General features: G+C 41.2%; 1 protein-coding gene across 6 annotated transcripts in view; it reads right to left on the bottom strand.

The window, feature by feature from the left end:
• SHTN1 (shootin 1) overlaps positions 1 to 20,525 on the bottom strand; it is a 65,601-nt gene that overhangs the window by 22,198 nt on the left and 22,878 nt on the right. For all 6 annotated transcript variants that reach the window (XM_061458649.1, XM_061458646.1, XM_061458644.1 and 3 more), the window contains 6 exons: positions 19,836 to 20,004; positions 17,213 to 17,310; positions 16,175 to 16,256; positions 14,681 to 14,775; positions 1,773 to 1,919; positions 350 to 503 (listed from right to left, as the gene is read on the bottom strand). In XM_061458649.1, coding sequence (XP_061314633.1) covers positions 350 to 503; positions 1,773 to 1,919; positions 14,681 to 14,775; positions 16,175 to 16,256; positions 17,213 to 17,310; positions 19,836 to 20,004 — 745 coding nt within the window. The remainder of the gene's footprint in view (positions 1 to 349; positions 504 to 1,772; positions 1,920 to 14,680; positions 14,776 to 16,174; positions 16,257 to 17,212; positions 17,311 to 19,835; positions 20,005 to 20,525) is intronic.

Here is a 20,525-nt window from a genome sequence, read left to right as displayed (position 1 = left end):
GGGGTTTATTTACTTTTAAAACTAGGTAAGAGGATTTTGACTGAATATGAAGGATTGTGTCTTTCACATAGAAACCCATTCACATGTATAAATCCATCTGTAAGACTCAGGGCAACCTAACAACAGTATTTCTATAGCTTACAGGAGTTAGAATAACAGGGTTATTCTTTCATACACATTGTGGACATGACTGTTCCGTGGTTGAAGGCAGCTGCTGTACTTTGCCTTGTGAAGCACAGGTCTGGATCTCAGCTACACAAGCGCTTCTGGGGTCTCAAACAGGCATAATTCTATTTGACACCACTCATACCTCTGTACCTCTAAAATGAAAGTTATTAGATGATTTTACCTGAATGCTTTAGGTCTCTAGCTTTTTCTTCTGAGTGCTGACACTTGAGCTCTAGTTCCTTTTTATCTTCTTCCAAGAGTTCTAGTTGCTGTTTAAGACGACTGATTTCCTTATGCAGAGCTTGATTCTCTAGCTGCTCTTCCAGTTCTTTGATCTGGAATTGGCAAACAATAGCAGTCATTACAGTAAGAGGTACTTTTTGTCCTTTCTTTTGATAAATTAACCCATTAGGTATGGTTACTCCTGAAAACATGATTTTATACTATAGAAGTGAACTACAAGTCCCAGAAAGGGGCCAATTTTTGAACAAGAGCTGGACAGATTTTTCTAAGAGATGTCAACATTTTCTATCACAATCCCAACTTGTTTCATTTCTTCTTTAGAATACATCTTTAGCTCCAAAGTACTTAAGCTATAAGAATGTTCCCTTTTACTTTCTAGAGCTTTTATCACATAGTTAATTTCAGAATGTTTCTTCATTTGAAGCACAAGAACACTGACATTTTTGTTCTCATACTGACTGCTTCTGACAGGTTGGTTATTTAAACTCCCTTGTCTCAACTCATGCAGATGCCAGTGGGTGAATTACAGAACATCCAGTTTAAAGGCAGCATTCAGGTGCAGAGTATCAATCACTTCCCAACTCCCCAGATATATACATTTTTCTCTAGACTTCAAGTAGCCAAAGACGCAGAGGTTTTCAATGAACTGCCAATTATTCTTCCAAAACACTCATTCAGAAGCATGTGAGATTATACACAGTTTTAGTATTGCTCCATTGATGAAAGCACAGGAACTGTCTACCTATTCCCTGCATTACTGTTACCAGAGCTTTAAGAACAGGCCTCATAGCTAAGGGAAAACTTGTCTTCAGGCTTTTAAGTGAAGCAATGGTGATTTCTCCCAGTTAGAGATTGATTTAGTCCAGTTTCAAAGAACATACTTGTTTAGATCCTAGTTCTATAAATACCACTTTGCAGCATTCACCTAACATTTCCCTACTCCAGTATATCTGGCTCTTCCCCATGCATTTCTTTAGCAAGTGACCAGATTACTATAGTGAACTGCCTGCCTCTCATCTGTCTTCTTGGCTTACCCCCTCAAAATACCCTTTATATTACTCAATGTCCAAAATACTCTCCTGACATCTCTTCTCTTAATGGAACTTGACTTAATGCACTTCACTGGCATTCAGAGTAAAACACTTACTTAAACCAGAGCCTTCAGCCTGAAAAGCTTCCAGGTTTTGTACTCAGGTCTTACCAGTTACCCAGAGGAAGGGAATCACAATCTTCTCTGAAGTTTTGTTTTCAGATGGTGAACTCTTATGGGTACAAGATCCCAAGTAATTCTGAACATAACAAATACATGACACTCCTGACATTCAGAAGGCTTTCAAAGACTTCTGCATGAGATGTTTTACCTTTTGTTGGTGTTGAAGCCTTTCTTCTTCTAACGTGTGGGTTAGCTTAGCATTGTCATCCAGAGCCTTCAAAAGCTGTTGGTCAGGCGCAGAATTCTGCAGAAGCAACTGGCTTTGCCTTTTCATTTTGTTTTGTTCGATAAACATCTGCCAAAACAAAACCCACCCCCAATAAAAGCAACAGTTATGCACATTCTATTGCTATCCTGGGGGAAAAGGCAACTAGAAAGAAAATGAAGAAATTAACGTCATGTTAATAGGGATAGTGAGGAAGAAGGTGGGAAGGAAGGGAAAAGGATGTTTGAGAGTAGAATTTACAAGAGCTAAGCTCGCACTGAAAGGAACTGGGTGTTTGCCAAGAACCACCCAGTGCTACACCTTCATCACCCACATGTTGGCAGCATTCAGAATTTAAACATTATCTCTGGAAACAGGAACAATCTGATCCCTATTCTGGGAGCTCTAGAGAGATTGAAAGAACTCTAGGTGGAATTCACAGGCTACCTCCTCAAACACATCTGCAAGCCTTGCCATAAAGCCCATTTATTTGGGTTACCTGGGTATGGGAATGATGGAGAGTCTTTGGGAGATGAATTTCAGTCCATGTTTGTGTAATCAGTGCATTATGCACTGATTACAAGAAAAGACCTTTCAGGGCAATTTCAGCCTTTTAGTTCTGACCCTTGTGTTCTTTCCTCCTCCCCAGTTACACTTTTGATGTGGAGAATGGATACACTGGGGAGGGGGGGGTTGTCAAATAGTCAAAATTCCTAGTGACTTTATTCTGCATCTTGACATCTTCAGGTAGAGGGCTGTCACCACAGGCAATAAGGGCTTTCACTCCTGACAAACTCAGCTGTGCCTGTTCTTACAGCAGAAACAGGGACTGGGTCATGCTGAGGTTTCAGATGAGTGTGCACAAGTCAGCAAAGCAATACCGCTTTATGGCAAGAGAAAAGGGAACAGCCTGAGAATGCAGACACTCCCTCAGACTGTAAAAACACTGTTATATAGAACAGCAAACGCAAGAAGATACTGTAAGAATGGAGTATTACAAATTCAGGAGTTCAATGTGATCTCTCAAGGTTCCCATACTATTTATTCACAAACCAAAGTTACAGATAAATGTATGATTTCTTCCCATCCACTGCTACTGCAGCAGTATTTATCTTTTTATTTATTATTACCTTTTTACTTATTATATATGATTTATCTTTTTAATACAATTGGATTTTAAAGAAACATCAGCTGATGCAGATCTGTGGCAAGCATTCCACCCAGAGCTCTGCATGGGCACTTCAGCTGAGGCTTCTTAGCAAGCAACTCTCTCCAGTTGTCCATGCAGACCTAGAAGCTTGCTGACTGTGCTGAACTTTTAACTCACAAGGTAGCCTGCTCGACCCTGTTTGCCAAGCAGCATCAATTGATGCAGTCCTAATACTAATAAAACCTGCAATAAGCACTTCATTGGGCAACACTGTGCCACGGGGGTAGGCAATAAAGGACTGGAGTAGTCGATGAAGAGGAAACAATGAATACAGGCTCCGGTACTACACCTTGTTGTAAAACACAGACAAATACAGACCACGGTGGCAGAGTGCAAATGTGCACTGTACATGAGACCCCTGTCCCAGAATTACTCCTGGGGAGATTCTGACTGAACACAAGAGGAAAATTTTATCAGTGAGCACAATCAGCCATTGGAATAATCTCCCGAAGGGCAGAGATGGATTCCCCACCAGTGGACACTTCCAAGATTCAGCTGGACAGGTTGTTGGGACATCCAGTCTAGTTCTCGGTTTGCCCACAAAGGTTGGACCAGATGATCCTTGAGTCCCTTCCAACCTGGGATTTCACGATCCGATGAAATTCTGCCAGTCAACCCAATTGTGCTTGCGTGACCTTACACTAGTAGTGCTGTGGCAAAAGCAAGTCAAAGGCACGAGAAGATCAGAATCAAAACTAGCCACCCCAACCCGTAAAAGGTTTGTCTTTGTATTGCAAGTCATCTATTTAACATTTTATCTTCTTAAAACAAACAGCACCTTTGAAACATCATATTTTAGAAAGGTCCCTAAATCACTGCTAAAGAACTTAATGCTGTCTCAAAGCCTCCTGCTTTCAAGTCAGTCAAAAGTTATTTAACCCCGACAGAAACACCATCTCTCTAAAGCCATCTTTAGCAAACATCACAGTTTGCCTACTGTGAACTTCCAGAGCAAAGTGAAAACTTGGGATTCATTTTTTTTTGGAATCTGACAGCTAGTTTGAAGTGCTTTTTCTAGATTTGTGTTCCCTGCATTTCATCAGAACAGAGTTGTTGCAGCCTGAGAGGGCAGAAAGCTGCCAAAACAAGAAGAAATCAAATAGGGCAACTTGAGCAGACACTTCACCAAATGTAGAAAATCCATATTCACTTTGTTTCACGCTCTTCTGAAACAAAATGAACAGGATCATTTTGAAGACCTGGGTGAAAACGTTTTCATTCAGAAGTCTGCACATGAAGTGCTGCATTTTCTATTAGCTTCCTAAATTGCCTTCATGATATTGCAAATACATTCCTGCTTACAGAATATCCGAAAGTGTCTTTACCACCACAGAAAGATTTGATGCTTATAACTTAATGCTGCAACCAGACACATGGGAAACAATTTCTCATATGGAGTCCCAGCCATTTCAGAAGTTATTTACACACATGTCCGTGAAGTACCAGCATATTCTAAATGGAAGGGACAAAACTAGACAAGATGGTCATGGCAGATATAGCAGAAAGCAAGCTGGTGATGAACTGATAGCAAGTTTTTGAGAGGTTGCTCTGAGTGTTTGACATGGGACAAAAGAGACCCTTAGGAGTTAATTCTAATTTAATAAATACAATTCCTGCTTCAGCAGGGCAGAAACCTGACTGCCTCCACAGCCCTGAATATTAATTAAAGTGACTGCTGAAAGGGCAAAACAGCTACTAACAGGATTATTTGGACTAGGTGGAATTTAACCAAGTGATGGATTAGTTCCGACTTTGCCACCTGCTAGACAATTATCTGCAGAGCATCCCGATCGATGCTGGAACTGTACACTGATGCTGGAGGAATCTACTGAAACCATGACTGCAACTAAAGAGAGATCACAAAGGACAGCAGTTTGCTTACACCTACCATTTTAACAATCTCCAAGCCGTGTGCAAACCAGCTATGTATCTTTCCCCCCTGAGTTTTCATAGAGAAGCTGCAAGGTGCACGAAATCTAGGACTTGGCCACTTTCCACTAAAGCTTGCACAAGAAAATAACAGATGCTTTTCCCTTGACCTGAATGGAGCCACACCTCATTCTCAGACCCCTGGCTCCAACCATCACCCTACAGAGCGTTCACTGCAGCTGTTACTTCTCTACACCAGAGCTGAATAAGGAATTCTTCCTCATTAAAAAAGTTAGAAAGCAACTCTGTTAGTGTCAAGTCCCTGGGAACAACAATCCTCGTTCAAGTAACATTCAGGGTATAACTCCATGCTCTCCAACTAACTCTTCTCCCAGGAGCAAAATGAAGCTGTAGGAAATGCTTTAATATCTATGTGTTGCTACATTTACATCTATACTTCATTTGGGTACTCTATGGGGAGCAACTGGTTTTGTCTTAGCTAAAGCGTGAAGGGAGAATAAGGTTTCAATACAGCAGCGCTGTTATAATAATCAGTGGTTGCATACCGTAAAATAAGCATCAGCAGCAAACGCTACCCACTATGAATAGAGTAACAAAAGGTATGTAGCAAGGCAGAGTCAAATGCTGGATGTCTGAAACAGAAAAGGGAAGATCAGTCAGCTGAGCAGTTGGCTCTGACTTCAGTCCTGGGCAGCACTTCTCCATCCCATCCACATCCTAGTAAGAAACCAGTAAGTCATCCTCATGAAGTGGTAACCACTCATTCACCGTGGTCACGGTCTACAGGAGCTGATGTCTTTTGAATCATGTGCATCCTGAAGCCTTGTGTTCAGATCTGAAGTAAGTCCTAAGAGAGGCATGGTCAAGGTACTTGTATTTTATGTCATGCGGGGGAGAGAATGATCTTCTCCAAATATAGCTTGACAGGGCACTACATGGCTCTGAATTTAGGAGGTACTCAGTCTAAAATATAACTCCAGGTGTGGATTTTAGTTACATAGCTAATTAAGAATATATATCTCTCTCTATATATATATAGATATATATAAACTCACACTTTGTAACGGCTTAACTGTACTCCATTACCAAAGACGCCTGGGCTTGTGAGGTTCACTGCTTATGATTACAGCAGGAAACAATGGCCAGTGGGTTTTTCTGAGAAGCAGATATAACGTATTAAAACACATTAATAAACACGTCAATAGTTTGGACATTGACCTTGAAATGCTCCCTCTCCACTCAGGCTCAATCCTGCACATGAAGAAATTATATCAGCCTTGTATGAGTTATGAAATTTAGTGTTCATCGCAGGTGTCGGAAGCCCTACTCATGAAAAAAGCTACAGCAAATAAATAGGTCCTGCAGTTAGGGCACAATCCAGAAAACTTGAGTCAGCCCATGCTTAATTTTAAGAGCTTGTGGTGTTATTTCAATCTGAAAATTTTGGATCTGGTGCTTGTATTTTTCCCTGCCTGGGAACTACTTCTATGGAAAATAACCACCAAATAATGGCAGACAGAAAGAGATTACCCAAACGGCTAATATCAAGGGCAAGGAGGGCACAGGACAAGATTCTCTTTAACAAAAAAACACCCTAGTGTGACACATGGAAACCCAGAGTGATGCATTTCTGGCAACGTGCTGTGACCTTCATAGACTTCAGAGGAGCCAAAGACTAACCTAGCTGGATTGTCAAACTGTCATAGAAAACTGAGGAACGTGATCACAACAAAGGACATATGCATAGCAATGGGGGCAGCCAAGAATCATTCCTCTAGATGACCCATAATACTTTAATGGTTAACAGCTTTATGTTAAGACCTGCATCAATTTTAGACTAACAAAGACACAACACACTTGTTTTAGTTACTTGGCTGATTGTCAGATAACTTCTGAAGGAACTATTAAGAGCTACAAGCTGTCACATTAATCTGTTTTATGGCTCAAAAGAAGAGGCCTAATTTACTCAGAATGTCGAAACTGGAGTAGATGAGTTAACCCTATTTGTTGTCCATCATTTGCTTCTCATCACACAGGTGCCTGGAGCAGGGATTTTGAGTGTGAGAAAACTGAATCCCCATCAGCATCATGACTTTCCTTCAAAACAAGGTATTTATTTTACCAGCCTGGTCTGTACTAAAGGGTTTGTCAAACTCATTCTTCACTTATGAGGCATAACTGCCCAAGGCCCAGAATAAAGGGGGAAAAACAATCCTTATTGTTACTCATTTCTTCATTTCCTGCAGTCAATGGCTTTCTTTTTGCCATGGTGCAAGTATGGAGATCAGGTCTATAATGCTCAGTCTTACAGCATTTAGACACCATTCAATATTTTCAGAAATAGATCATATACCACATGAAAAAGGAGGAAACATCTTCACAGGTTTTTCCCCCCAGTAGATTAACTGCCTGAACTAAAAAGAGAAGGGGGCAGGGGGAGAGACAGAGACCAAAGAGATAGTTTCCTAGAGCATACATCTGTTACCATTTCACAAGCCTGTTCTTGGGAAAAAGCTCAATGAAACATATTAGTGTTACATCATGCTTCAAAAGTGGTAACATTCAAGCTCAGGAGAATTCAAGTACTAACCACTTATCATGTCTCTTTAATTATTATTTCCAGTTCAGTCAGCTGGACTGCAAATTAATTACCTTCAGATACCAGTTGCTGTCGAACTAGCCTTGATAATGCACAGAGCATCCGACTTGTAAGGGCAGAGTTGCTCCGTGAGTGCTAGTTTTGCAGTACACACTCACAGATGTAGCATGTTAATGCAAGAGACCTCACAAATGAACCCAAAAGGTCAAATGCATCTGAGGAAGCATTCTTTGGGAGCTCATGTCATCAAGATAACCAAATCCATTGCACGCAACCTCATGAGCAGCACAGACATCTGTTGAGAATGACAATAATTCTTCCTAAGTCTTATAAAATGATAGCCACCTTTTATCTTTCTGTAAAGGAAGATTCAGTCCCAGATTGAGTAATGACAGCTGGACACTGACTTAGGTAAGAGGTGCAGGCATTTTGAGGTAAGCAAGTTAAATGGAAACATGTTGTTGTGTAATGATTCCTTAAGAGTATAGTGTGCTGGTTTAATGCATCCGTAAGTATTGAGAACTGGAGGGAAAACCAATGCACGTTATGATTCACTTTGTATTTTTTAATCCATCAGGATCACAGTTCCTCTGAACACAGCTTTCCAACCTCCCAAAGGTGAGGGTGGTGAGGCACTGGCACAGGTTGCCCAAAGAAGTGGTGAATGCTCCATTTCTGGCAGTGCTCAAGGCCAGGTCAGGCAGAGCCCTGGGCAACATGTTCTAGTGTGAGGTGTCCCTGCCCACTGCAGAGGGGTTTGAACTGGATGAGCTTAAGGTCCTTTCCAACCCAAGCCATTTTATGATTCTATGATAAACTAGAAACTATTTTACAGGTAACCATAAGCACTTGGGGAACCCTTTCCCCCTCCTCAGTTGTGCATTTTGAGAAACAGCCTGCTCTAGCCTCAAAAGTGAGAGGAACCCCAACAAAGTGCTCAGCAGTTTGACACTTCATTTCTGGTTTTCCCAGAGTCAGAGGACAAAAAACAATAGCTCAGTGCTAACTTTGAGAGTAGGCTGCCTCTTCCCTGGGAGGTTTCCAAAGTAACTTTAGGTGCAGATTGTCTCGATGCTAGCACACATGACTGGTTTTGGTTGGGATAGAGTTAATTTTCTCCACAGTAGCTGGTATGGGGCTATGATTTGTGATAAAACAGTGTTGATAATGTTTTGTCACTGCAGAGCTGCATTTACACAGAGTCAAGGCCTTTTCTGCTCCTCACCCCACCAGCAAGCAGGGTGAGGGTGTATCAAGGAGTTGGTAGGGGACACAGCTGGGACATCTGATCCCATATGGGGTATCCCATTTGATATGGCATCATGCTCAGCATGCAGACCTGGGGGAAAAGGAAAAGAGGGACAGCGGGAGTGATGGCATTTGTCCTCCCAAGTAACTACGGTGTGTGGTGGAGCCCTGCTTTCCTGGAGATGGCTGAACACTGTGCAATGGGAAGCGGTGAATAAATCCCTTGTTTTGCTCTGCTTGTGTGCATGGCTTTTGCTTTGCCTATTAAACTGTCTTCATCTCAACCTATGAGTTTTCTCACTGTTACCCTTCTGATTCTCTCCCCCAGCCCACCAGGGTGGAGTGAGTGAGTGGCTGTGTGGGGCTGAATTGCCAGCTGGGGTTAAACCACAAGATCACTTTACAAAATATTGTTGCAAGGCAGGATGTATGGGACTTCTACACCACTAAGACTTTCAATTTACTTCTCCCTGTATTCCTCCCCTTTTGGCTTGCTTTGGCTGCGTGTATTGTATTTTGCTCATGTTTGTAGAAGAGCGCTTTTCAGGGCTAGCCTCTGTATTATTGTGATGGCCTTCAAGATACTCTCTGCCTTCCTTTGCTTTCTTACAAACTGCTCCACAAACAGCTGAGAGAGCTTAAAGTGTCTCTTAAAACATGACACTAGAATTCTGGTTAAGCTTGCCAAGATTCCTGTGTTAACAACCCTGTTTTATTCAGGTAGGTGCAGATTCTTCCATGCCCCCACCCTTTACACACTCTATTTATTTAGTTCTTTTATGCAGATTCCTGTACCTTTCACAATGGATTGTGACTCACTTCAAACCCTCTTTCTTTTTCCTTCCCCCTCTCCACACCACGGCTGACAATATTTACTCAGTTTCTTTAGAACCTCTAAAGAACGTGAATTCTAATGTTTGAAGTTGGACCATTTTTGATTAATTAAATATATATTATGGTGGTGCCAACAGCATGACTATAATTACAGCTGTATTAGATTTTTTTTTAATCAAAAGCTCTGATTTTCAAGTGTTCTCTCACTCCTATATGTGCTTCTCCCCCTCTTCCTCCCTCCTTGTCATTCCTCTCCCCTCATCTGTGTTCGCCTCTGCACACACGCTCACCCACCCATTACCTCTCACACCTGCACTCCCACTTGCTCATGTTTTGTGGCAAATCCTCCTTGCTTGTCAGAAGGGCAGGATGCAAAGGGCAGAATGTAAAGGGCATCCCTTTGACAAGCAGCCCGCAACAGCCGCTCATCTGCTCTCCTCCGATCACAGCCGCAATGCAACCCCAGGAAGGTAAAGCTAAAAGGTGAAGCCACGCTATGGAGAAAGTTTCTAATCTGAATACATGGGCCAACTCCCCCCCTGAAGGCAAGATTCAGATCCTTCAGACCCTTAGACAACATGCCCATGACCCTCCACAGGCAGCAAGTCTGTAATTCAGTGAGTTACAAGACTGAGAAGTCACAACCACTGAGATGTGCCATTCTGATGTCATGGTGCTGTGGTGACACCCACGTTACTTTGAGCCTATTTCCTTTCTCGAAGTGCTCCAAACAAGTAAAACACAAAGCACTGAACATCCAGTGCTGCTCTTTACTCAAAGCTATTCCTTCTCTCAACACTGCACAGCTTATCACAACCAACAACTCTGGCTTCTGCAAAATGCAAGCAAAAATCCAGCTGGATTTTTGTTTTGGTTTTTTTCCCCAAGAAACATTTTATAGGGACAGAGAAAACATGTGGCTGATGAAAGCAAACACAAAATCCCTGCACATCCTTAGTGTAATCGAAACAGCTCCTGTAAGCACATCCTAGAAACCTCAGCTTTCAAAACACAGCTGCAACTGCGGCACGATCCATGTGAGAGGAGGCTCAGCCAGCCTCACCAGAGCATAAAGCTTTGCTGTTGTGGATGCAGCTGTGGGCCAGAGCCCGTCTCTCTCATGTCTCAGGTCACTTAAGGGACACCATCAGTATGAAACCAGGCCAAAGATAATAGATTTTTAGAGTAATTTGAAATGCTCTTCATTGCCCAAACACAAATGAGCAATGTTGTTGTTGTCTCAGGCTCCTCTATTTTAGAAAGCTTCCCAAAATCTTTCTAAATAGTGTGATACCAAAGGAAGAAAGCAGATACACAAACAGAAGTTTAACACAGGCCTGAAGTTCACTGTTGCAGTGACTCCTTTTTGGATGGGACAACTTCATGGAGTGAAAAGCCTCAACTGTGCTGTCAATCTGCAACAGGAACCCATATTTTTGGAAGAGACAGCAACTAAATAATGACAACAACCAACCAGTAAGTACTTGCTTGCAACTAATCAGCATTTCTTTGGCATTGTACTTAACAGCTTGGCTGTCACTTTTTTATTCAAATACAAAAAGCACTTTCAATATCTTCTTTCAAAATGTATAGGTGTCTGAATATTACATTTATGAATCTAAGCAGAAGCAACATTCTAGGCCCAGAGTATCAGATTATACTCTTCCATGATGTGAAAACCAGCTTCACTATGCATTTAGAAATCCCTCATTTCTGAGAGATGCAAGGTCCTTACATACATTCTTCTGTTGTTAATGAACAGAAACACATAATTGCTCTGTACTTTAGAAGATAAAACAAAGCAGCAGGAGACTCAAGATAGATACTGTAATAATGAATAAATGAACATGCATAACACTTAGAGATTTGCTTTCTTAAAATAACAATTCTGCAGCCATTACAGACAACAAACACCACTAATAAAGCAATAATGCCTGCACAATCTCGTGAGGTTTAATACAATTCACGTTACAAAACAGCTATCGTGAAAGGATAGGTAATGAACAAATCCAGGTTTCCTAAAATTTAAAAGTAGTTGCACAAAGGTTATCTTTTATAGCACAGACTGATAACAGGCTTGAAAAAATCCAAATCAATACTTCAAAAACATAGGCAATACTTTGGTTTACAATCATAGAATAGGGTGGGAAAGGACCTTAAGATCATCCAGTTCCAGCCCCCCTGCCATGGGCAGGGACACCTCACGCTAAACCATGTCACCCAAGGCTCTGTCCAACCTGGACTTGAACACTGCCAGAGATGGAGCATTCACAACTTCCTTGGGCAACCCATTCCAGTGCCTCACCACCCTCACAGTAAAGAATTTCATCCTTATATCCACTCTAAACTTCCCCTGTTTCAGTTTGAACCCGTTACCCCTTGTCCTATCACTACAGTCCCTAATGAAGAGTCCCTCCCCAGCATCCCTATAGGCCCCCCTTCAGATACTGGAAGGCTGCTATGAGGTCTCCACGCAGCCTTCTCTTCTCCAGGCTGAACAGCCCCAACTTCCTCAGCCTGTCTTCATACGGGAGGTGCTCCAGTCCCCTGATCATCCTCGTGGCCTCCTCTGGACTTGTTCCAACAGTTCCATGTCCTTTTTATGTTGAGGACACCAGAACTGCACACAATACTTCAGGTGAGGTCTCACGAGAGCAGAGTAGAGGGGCAGGATCACCTCCTTCGACCTGCTGGTCACGCTCCTCTTGATACGGCCCAGGATACGGTTGGCTTTCTGGGCTGCAAGCACACACTGCAGGCTTATGTTCATTTTCTCATCGACCAACACCCCAAGTCCTTCTCCACAGGGCTGCTCTGAATCTCCTCTCTAATCTCTTCTTCCAATCTCTTGGCTAATAAAAGCCTCTGTCTTTTATAAATTTGACTGGGATTTGCAGCTCTCATTTTATTTCTGAGAAATCACAGTAAGCCTTTGACCAAATGGTAAATGGCCCAATGGTACTAAACATGTTCCTCGAAGGAGAAGAGAAGGCTGTGTGGAGACCTCATAGCAGCCTTCCAGTATCTGAAGGGGGCCTACAAGGATGCTGGGGATGGACTCTTCATGAGGGTCTGTAGTGATAGGATAAGGGGTAATGGGTTCAAACTGAAACAGGGGAAGTTTAGATTGGATATAAGGAAGAAGTTCTTTACTGTGAGGGTGGTGAGGCACTGGAATGAGTTGCCCAGGGAAGCTGTGAATGCTCCATCCCTGGCGGTGTTCAAGGCCAGGCTGGACAGAGCCTTGGGTGACATGGTTTAGTGTGAGGTGTCCCTGCCCATGGCAGGGGGGCTGGAACTTGATGATCATAAGGTCCTTTCCAACCCTAACTTTTCTATGATTCTATAAAGTCACATTAAATTCAAATTTACTTAAACTACAAGGTGACTCATCAAATGTTTGAAGCTTCAGTAGTGGACCTGATAAACAGTAGTCCGTCTAAAGCTAGGCTATATCACATACCTGTGTGAATGAAACAGAACGTGTCAAAGCTTTATACAGCTGAATTTGCAAATACCTGTCCCCTTCAGGATGAACACCCAACCCTGTTACACAAATACGAATCTTCCTGTTAATAAAAATTGATCTGTACCCAGAAGTTACCAGGTTTCTGCCAAGCAAGCTCCTTGAACCAGTTTCCCAAGGGGTCAACAGCGTGACCTTGCAAAGGAGAGAACAGGAAAGAGAACCAGTCCCCTCGGTCATGATGCTGTGAAGTCCTCCAACCTCTACACACAGCACAGAGACAGAGGGCAAATGCAAAGAACATCTGTCAGCTTCCTCACCCTTAGCTTCCAGATTTTCAAATGTACTTCCAGTTTATCTCAAACTTTGTTTTGTTACTATATGATTCTGTTCGTATCCAAAATACTCAAATACCCCACAAACAGAACACAGAAAACCTCTTCACTGTTTTCTATGCAGGTTCAAAATGTATATATGCCCTTGTTTACAATCAGTGACTGAATGCAGTTAGCTGTGCAGGAATTATCAAACATATTTTTAAGGGGTTTTTGAGAGAGAAACAGCAGCAGCAAAAACAAAAAGCAAAAGAGCTCTACTCAAAGCTGACCTCCTGAAGGCTAAATACCTGCTTGCTGGCAACACAGCTTCAAAATGTAAAATCCACTTCATATCAGATGTTTATTTACAATATCCCAGTACTGATGACTCATGTCATTTTGCTATCTAACGGCTTTAAACCTGAGCAACCTGAAAAATGATTACTCGGGAAACCCAACTTTTATTAAAGAAAATATCAATGCATGGTTTGGGATAGAAAAGCTTGAAAATATAATCCAAGTGCAGAGCTCTCAATATCCAGAGTGCAAACAGAAAAAGCACGAGGAAAAAAATAAAACACCCACACACACACATCCCATTCTACCCCAAAAAGAACCCCAAATAAACCTCATGATTTTATGGGGCTTCAGTCTATTAAACAGATTGAAAGAGTTTGTTGTGTTTTGTAAGGCAAACATTGCCAGTTTCAAGCCAGCAGAGCAACCACCAGCCATTCCATAATGCTCCCCAGTAATTTCATATTCCTCATTGGGAGTTTATACCTTTTCTAGACTATGGAAACAATTTTTGTCAGCTTGAATGGTGCCTGCAATAGGTCATTTGAAAGGCCTATGTTAAATAGCAGCCAAACTTGCACAGGCCTAAACTAATACTGTATTTTGCAACTCTTTTTTTTTGTGAATTCACATACTTCTCAGGAAAAACACAGCACTTCAAATGATATCACTACAAAGGCAGCTGATCCTTCCCAGATCAAACAACTACATACAACACACTGAAATGTCATGGCTAACTAAGCCTGTTACAAATTCACTTTAAAAGGGGAAAGAGGTAAGGCTGCAGGGACAATTCTGAAATGCTTTATAAATGCTGTTTAAACAATAAACCCATTTTACAGATGAAGTACAGATGTTAATTAAGTAGTATGTGGCCACTCAAAGACATCTTTTGTATGAGATCTAGGAACTGAAATCAAGTCACCTAGACTGGTAAGGTTTTGCCCTGTTGTCTTAATTTCACAAGATCTCTTTTTCTTGACCACTCACCTCTTGTGCAAATGACTCTGCTTTCTTCCGCAGGTTCTTTTCCAGTTCAAAGTTTACATGGAGCTCTTCATATTCCTCTACTGCCAGCACAGACACTGTTTTACAAGAATAAAATGAGATCGGAAGTAGAATGGATCAAAAGAAGAAAGTACTGCTCGATTTACCCAGATAACCTGTTATTCCCTAGTAGCATGAATTCTTGAATGAAGGTGTAACCTAGTTTTACATTTCCATATATAGTCCATTTTGCAATATCTATCCTGTTTGCTGTAAACCTCACTACATATATATGCACAATTACTATTCTTCTGAATACAGTAATACTCCTCCCACCCAGACTCCAAATCTCCAGTAACAGGCATCATGTAGCACAGATCACATTTTGCCTCTTTGGCTCTAAGTGACCAAAGTATCAAGAGAGCCTTGCTGAATCAAAGACTGCTGTTATTTTGGAGGCACTTGTATTTGCCCACCTGGTTTCAGTGAGACTAGACGTGTCCCTTCACAGAGGTTTAAAGACACCTCAAGAAGAAAACACTGCAATTTTGTGTTGCCTGTATTTAATCTGTGTTCACAAAAGCCATGCTCATACTGGTGGCTAAAGCTAACCATGGGGCATGCCTTGGTGTTTTAAGGGTATTCAAGTACTACCAGTCATAGGCTTAAGCAATGCAAACACATGGAAGAGTAAGAAATGAATACATGATGGAAGCTTACAGTATATGCCCTCCTGTATCTTGGCCAGATCCATTGTCTTCCACTTCAGGAAAACGTGAAACAGCCAAGGAGACTTTTAAACAAACAATTTTTAAGTTTATAAGGCTAAATAAGAATCAAGAGAAAAGGGCACAGTAATCCAAGGCACTAAAGTCTTTCTCCTCTCTGAACTTCTTTTGGGTCAACTATTTCTCATCTGGAAGCACTAAAATTCATTATGAAAAAGCTTTCCTTTTCTGAGCTTTTAGACTTGCCCTGCCTTGGTTTTCTCTCATCTCTTTCCAGGAAAGGAAAGTCCCCACTTTCCTTTTGCAACTTGGAAATCCTACTTATCTCATTCCTAGCACTCTTGCCTTTTTCTCATCATCCTCTGAACATACAAGAAGTTGCTCTCAATTCTTCAGATATTCAGCTGTTTCCCAACTAATAGAAAGGCTGATGTAATGATTCAGGAAAACAGGAAATGGAAGATTCAAACTCCATCTCTGTGAAGGACTGCCTTAGCTTGCCACTTTCACCACAGGGCAAAGTATTTTTCTATTCATACATACAACCAGCTATTTACACTGTCACATTTTCGTGCAGTAGAGACAGCCCAGAATAATCCATGTGTTTATGCAGTCCATGTGTTTATGTAGTGCCTGTTCCAATGAGGCCAAGTGTCAGATCTGGACCATAGTCACTGTTGTGTAACCTACTCTTTGCTACAACATAAAAGCTCTGAAGCTTTTGCAAAGGATGTAGCAAACTGTTAAAGAACTTGCCGAGACCACACACCTCTGTTACATTTCTCCAACAGTTTTTGCTGCTTATTAACTTCTGATGTCAAAGCAGCCTTTTCGTCTTTCACTCTATTTACCTAGAAAAGTATAAAGAACAAAAAAGGGTATTTTAGTTACTGGCATAAGGCATATGGCACTTACACAGTACAAGCAGTATTTTTCTTGATGTAATTCTGTTTCTTAGATTTGGCTTGTTGTTAGGGTTTCCAGTGGGATGGAAACCATTTTTACCCCAACCCACAGACCTCACAATAGATGTCATAAAAGGGTTATGAATTAATCCTCCTATGGCCCATTCATACGGCACGTACCACTCACAGCTGCAAATACAACATCTTTGGAACCTTTCAGGATCAAGCACCATAGCACCTGGTTGAAAAGTTACTAGCTTGTCCTTGACTGTGTTTTAATATAGTCAGGCTGCTGTTTTGGATTTTTTCCTGTGCTCTGTTCATTGTCCAAGAGCCATCAGCTGTGTCTTTCTGAATGCAAGTGCTGCATAGACAGGAAGAAGCACTAAGTCCTGATTTGCATCAGTACGTGGCTTATCCAGTTTTCAAGCAGGAATGAAACTCTGCTGGCTCAAAAAGCTAATTTGCTGGTCTAATTACCATGACAGGGCACTGCCGATGGCTAAACTCAAGGATATGCTCAATGAAGGAGCACCAATGATTAAACTGGACATCCTCCAGAAGTATTTCTTGCACATCTACAGGTTTAACAAAATCAGAAAAAGAAAAAAACCCTGCAGGCTGCATGGGAGAGGGGCTGTCAGGAAAAGGAGATGAGAGTTACAATATGGGTGTTAAGAACAGATGAGAAGTCACGAGCCAGCAACTGCAGCAGAGTGGACTCTTGACATAGCCCCTTCTAGGTGTATGCCTTAAGTGGTCCATCATATGGGAAGGCTGGCAGGACTTGCGATTAGATAGTATTCAATTAACTTCACAACTGAGTGTTTTTAGCAAAATTAGATACAAAAAGTACTGACTACACGCTAACGTGATCTCGCCTTCCATGGTACAATACATACTTCTTCAATTACTTCTACAAGTTTGCACCTCAGGTTTTCCAGTTCAATGGCCAAGGTCTTCTTTTCCTCATGAACAGATACGATTTGATCTCGCAGCTCTGCAGTTTAGGGAAGGAAATGAAAGATATATCTTACTCTTAGAAGAAAACAACAAAGGAGATGTCATAGCAATGCAAGTAGAATTAACTATGAAACACCCTAACTGCATACAAAGCATCAGCTGTATTCAAGGCATGTCCTCAATAATTTAGGACCTTTGCATAAGTGTCAAGTAACAGACCTATAACTGGGCTCCAGTTTCAGATTTATGCTATTGAGGTAAGCTGCCCTGTTCAGTATTGCTGTCTTTATTTGCATTCTGAATGATTTATTTCCTGCTACAACAGGGCCAATCCTGCAACCCTGCCACCACAGTGTGTCCTCAGCCCTACTCAGGAGACTGGCACATCTCAGAGACTCTGGTACAGAGGTAGCAGAAAGCAATTTTTAATAGGCATCCTTTAAAACAAATTAATGCACTTCAGTTCTTTTTGGATCATGAGTTCTTGTCACAAGGGAAATAAACAAAACAACAGGCAGTTAATACTTGGGAGGTTTTCACTGAAGAAATTGTCCTGAACAGCTGCCAATTCATAGTCTTTGCAACATTCTGTGAGCAGAGGCAGAATAGAACCTTTACTGATGAAGAGCTAATGCTTGTAATTTTCCCCTCAGAATTTTTTGCTCCTTAATTATCAAAATATGAAATAAATTAAATTCACAATGGAATAAAACATTTGATTATAATCACTTCTTAACAGGAGATCAGTTTGCATAAATAATACATCAAGGTTTAGGTTAACATAAAATCACCACAAAAACATAAATGTATTGATATATAGTAGCTTCCAGTAAGTGCTCTGATTCCCCACCTGCTTCCAGGATTTCATAGCACTGCTGTTCATTGAGCAGCAGCCATGAGTTGAGACAATCGTTGCTAATCAATTGCAGATGATGATGACCTACTGGATGTCATTCTGTTTGGTCTCGCATCTTGAAAAGGATTCAACCCCAGCCCCCTTCTCCCAATTCAGGAGCTTCAGACTTATTTTCCTCCAGATTACAGGGGTATACACTTTAAATAGAAAGACCTGTTTTCCCAGAAGATTCTTAAACCAAATTGTCTGGTCTATGGATTTGTGCTTTCCAGTGAAATTAACAGGGGGAAAAAGTCTCGCTGACATTTATAGTAACTGGATTAAGTCAGGTCTTACAATACACATATCAACCTCATTATCTAGAAAAAGAAGCATATCCATACAGCATGAAGAGCCTCAGACTGCACAACCTTATTTGTATATCCTTAAAGAAAAGTGGTGGGAGGGAAGGAATCATTCCAAGAAACATGCAGTATTTTGTTGAATGCTGAGAAGGCTAAAAGACTTCCAAGATCCCCAACATGTCACATTCTGCTCTTTGATGAATTCTTCATCAAGACAGAGAGCATGTGCATCAGAGCCTTTCTCAAATATTTTTCCAGTTTGACCCTGCTACCCTCCTAACCATGCTCTCCTCTGATCTGCAGCCAGAGTCTCTGCTCTCTTTAAATGTATTCTTGACATCCTTCTCCAATAAAAGACAGGAGGAACTCCAGAGTCTTATTTCAGACTCAGATGGGTTGTACAGTGTGGATCACACCCTTCTCAGCCTCTTTTCCTTCATCTACAGGATGGAAATACGCTTAATATACAAGTGTACTATGACATCTTATTTCTTAGGTGGGATTTCTTTAAAGCGTTTTTACAACATTCCTTTTTTTCCTCAATGATACTTTGTACCACTTCACTGAGGCTGCTGCATTCAAAAAGAAAACAATTAACAAGGTCAGGCTGAAAGTTCAAGAACACTGTTCTTAGACATCATTTGCTATTGTCACTTACTAGCAGAAAGAAGTGAAAGTAAAAATTAACCATTTGTCACCAAACGTGGACATTCCCCTTTTTTGGATACTGTGATGTAATAACACACAGAATCGTGTTAGATTCATTACAGAGTTAGATGAAAAAGGAAGGCAGATTTGGGGTTATAGAAATATGATTTGCCTATCGAAAAAGAACCAGAAATTTCTTTATAAAGCACAGATTTTTCTTATCAATGTATTTCCATGTACACCCAGTACAAAGCTCCTTTTTAAGCTGCTTGTTTTGTAACAGCTCTAGAATATGCAGTTCCTGCATATGAAAGTACATAATGGAAACAGAAGTGGAGACTCCTACATTATAAGCTTTGCAATAGTGACATTGCAACTGAAGCAATACCAAGGTGACCTTGTCCTTCTGCTGAACATTTACTTTGTTAAGGATCTGAGGAAATATTTCTTTTACCAACTCTGTAACACTGAACTCAGCTGTAATCTCATTTTCCTATTGTATTGTAACCTACTTTTCAGGCTGTATACCCACTACATACAGTACACAGTATCACTACAAGCCTACCACGCTCTTACAGTCCCCTGGAAATCCTTTGATGGCCACTCTCAGCAGCACGAATCAAAGCCAGAAGGATCTCTGGTCCAAGCCAATACTGCCATTCTTTAGGCAACTTTTGCCTTGTGTGGTGGCATGGGCTCAGCAACAACACTCACCTTTTATTTGCTGCTGACAGTGCACAGAATTGCATGATCCAGAGTTAGCTTCTGTATCTGTGGATGAATCATCCTCATCAATGTTAATCTCTTCAGTGATAATATCTGGGCCCAGTTTTGCCATATAAAGCATACTAATTCTTTTCAAGGTCTTATTTTCTTTGTTCAGCTGGAAGTTGAGAAGCACAAACAGTAAGAAGCTAGTTAGGCTGTCTTTAAGCTGCTGTGCAAGGAAAAAAGTCAACTTTATTTTTTCTCCTCTGTCATTAAAAAAAAATCTATCAAAAACACAACAAAATAACGGTAGATTAAATGCTTCATTCAAAATTAAAATTGTCTGAAATGGAAAGCTTGTTCACTTTCTTCTCTGAGAAGGCTTGAATTCAACAGGATGCTTCATCCATGCCCTTCTTTTCTCTCTGGTACTTCTGATTAAGTAAATAACTTCTGCAGATTCAAAACAAATCAAATCAACTATCAAGCTTACTTACTGCTATACATTCTTTGTGATAGCTGCTTCAGCTCCAGCATGTACCACCACCACAGGAGCCCCAGCTGAATGGCCACAAGAAAGGCTTGTGCTCCTGAAAGCTTGTCTGGTTTTGCCACCTATAGCAATTGGTCAGATAAAAACTCTGACCTCCTCCTATGCCTTTATTTTGCTCATAGACTACAAACACCACAACTACC

The sequence above is a fragment of the Pezoporus flaviventris genome, unplaced genomic scaffold, assembly GCF_033815535.1.
Source record: "Pezoporus flaviventris isolate CSIRO_AGI_PZ_B2104156 unplaced genomic scaffold, CSIRO_AGI_Pfla_v1 ptg000029l, whole genome shotgun sequence".
Taxonomy (NCBI): domain Eukaryota; kingdom Metazoa; phylum Chordata; class Aves; order Psittaciformes; family Psittacidae; genus Pezoporus; species Pezoporus flaviventris.
This window is presented reverse-complemented; position numbering and strand designations above follow the sequence as displayed.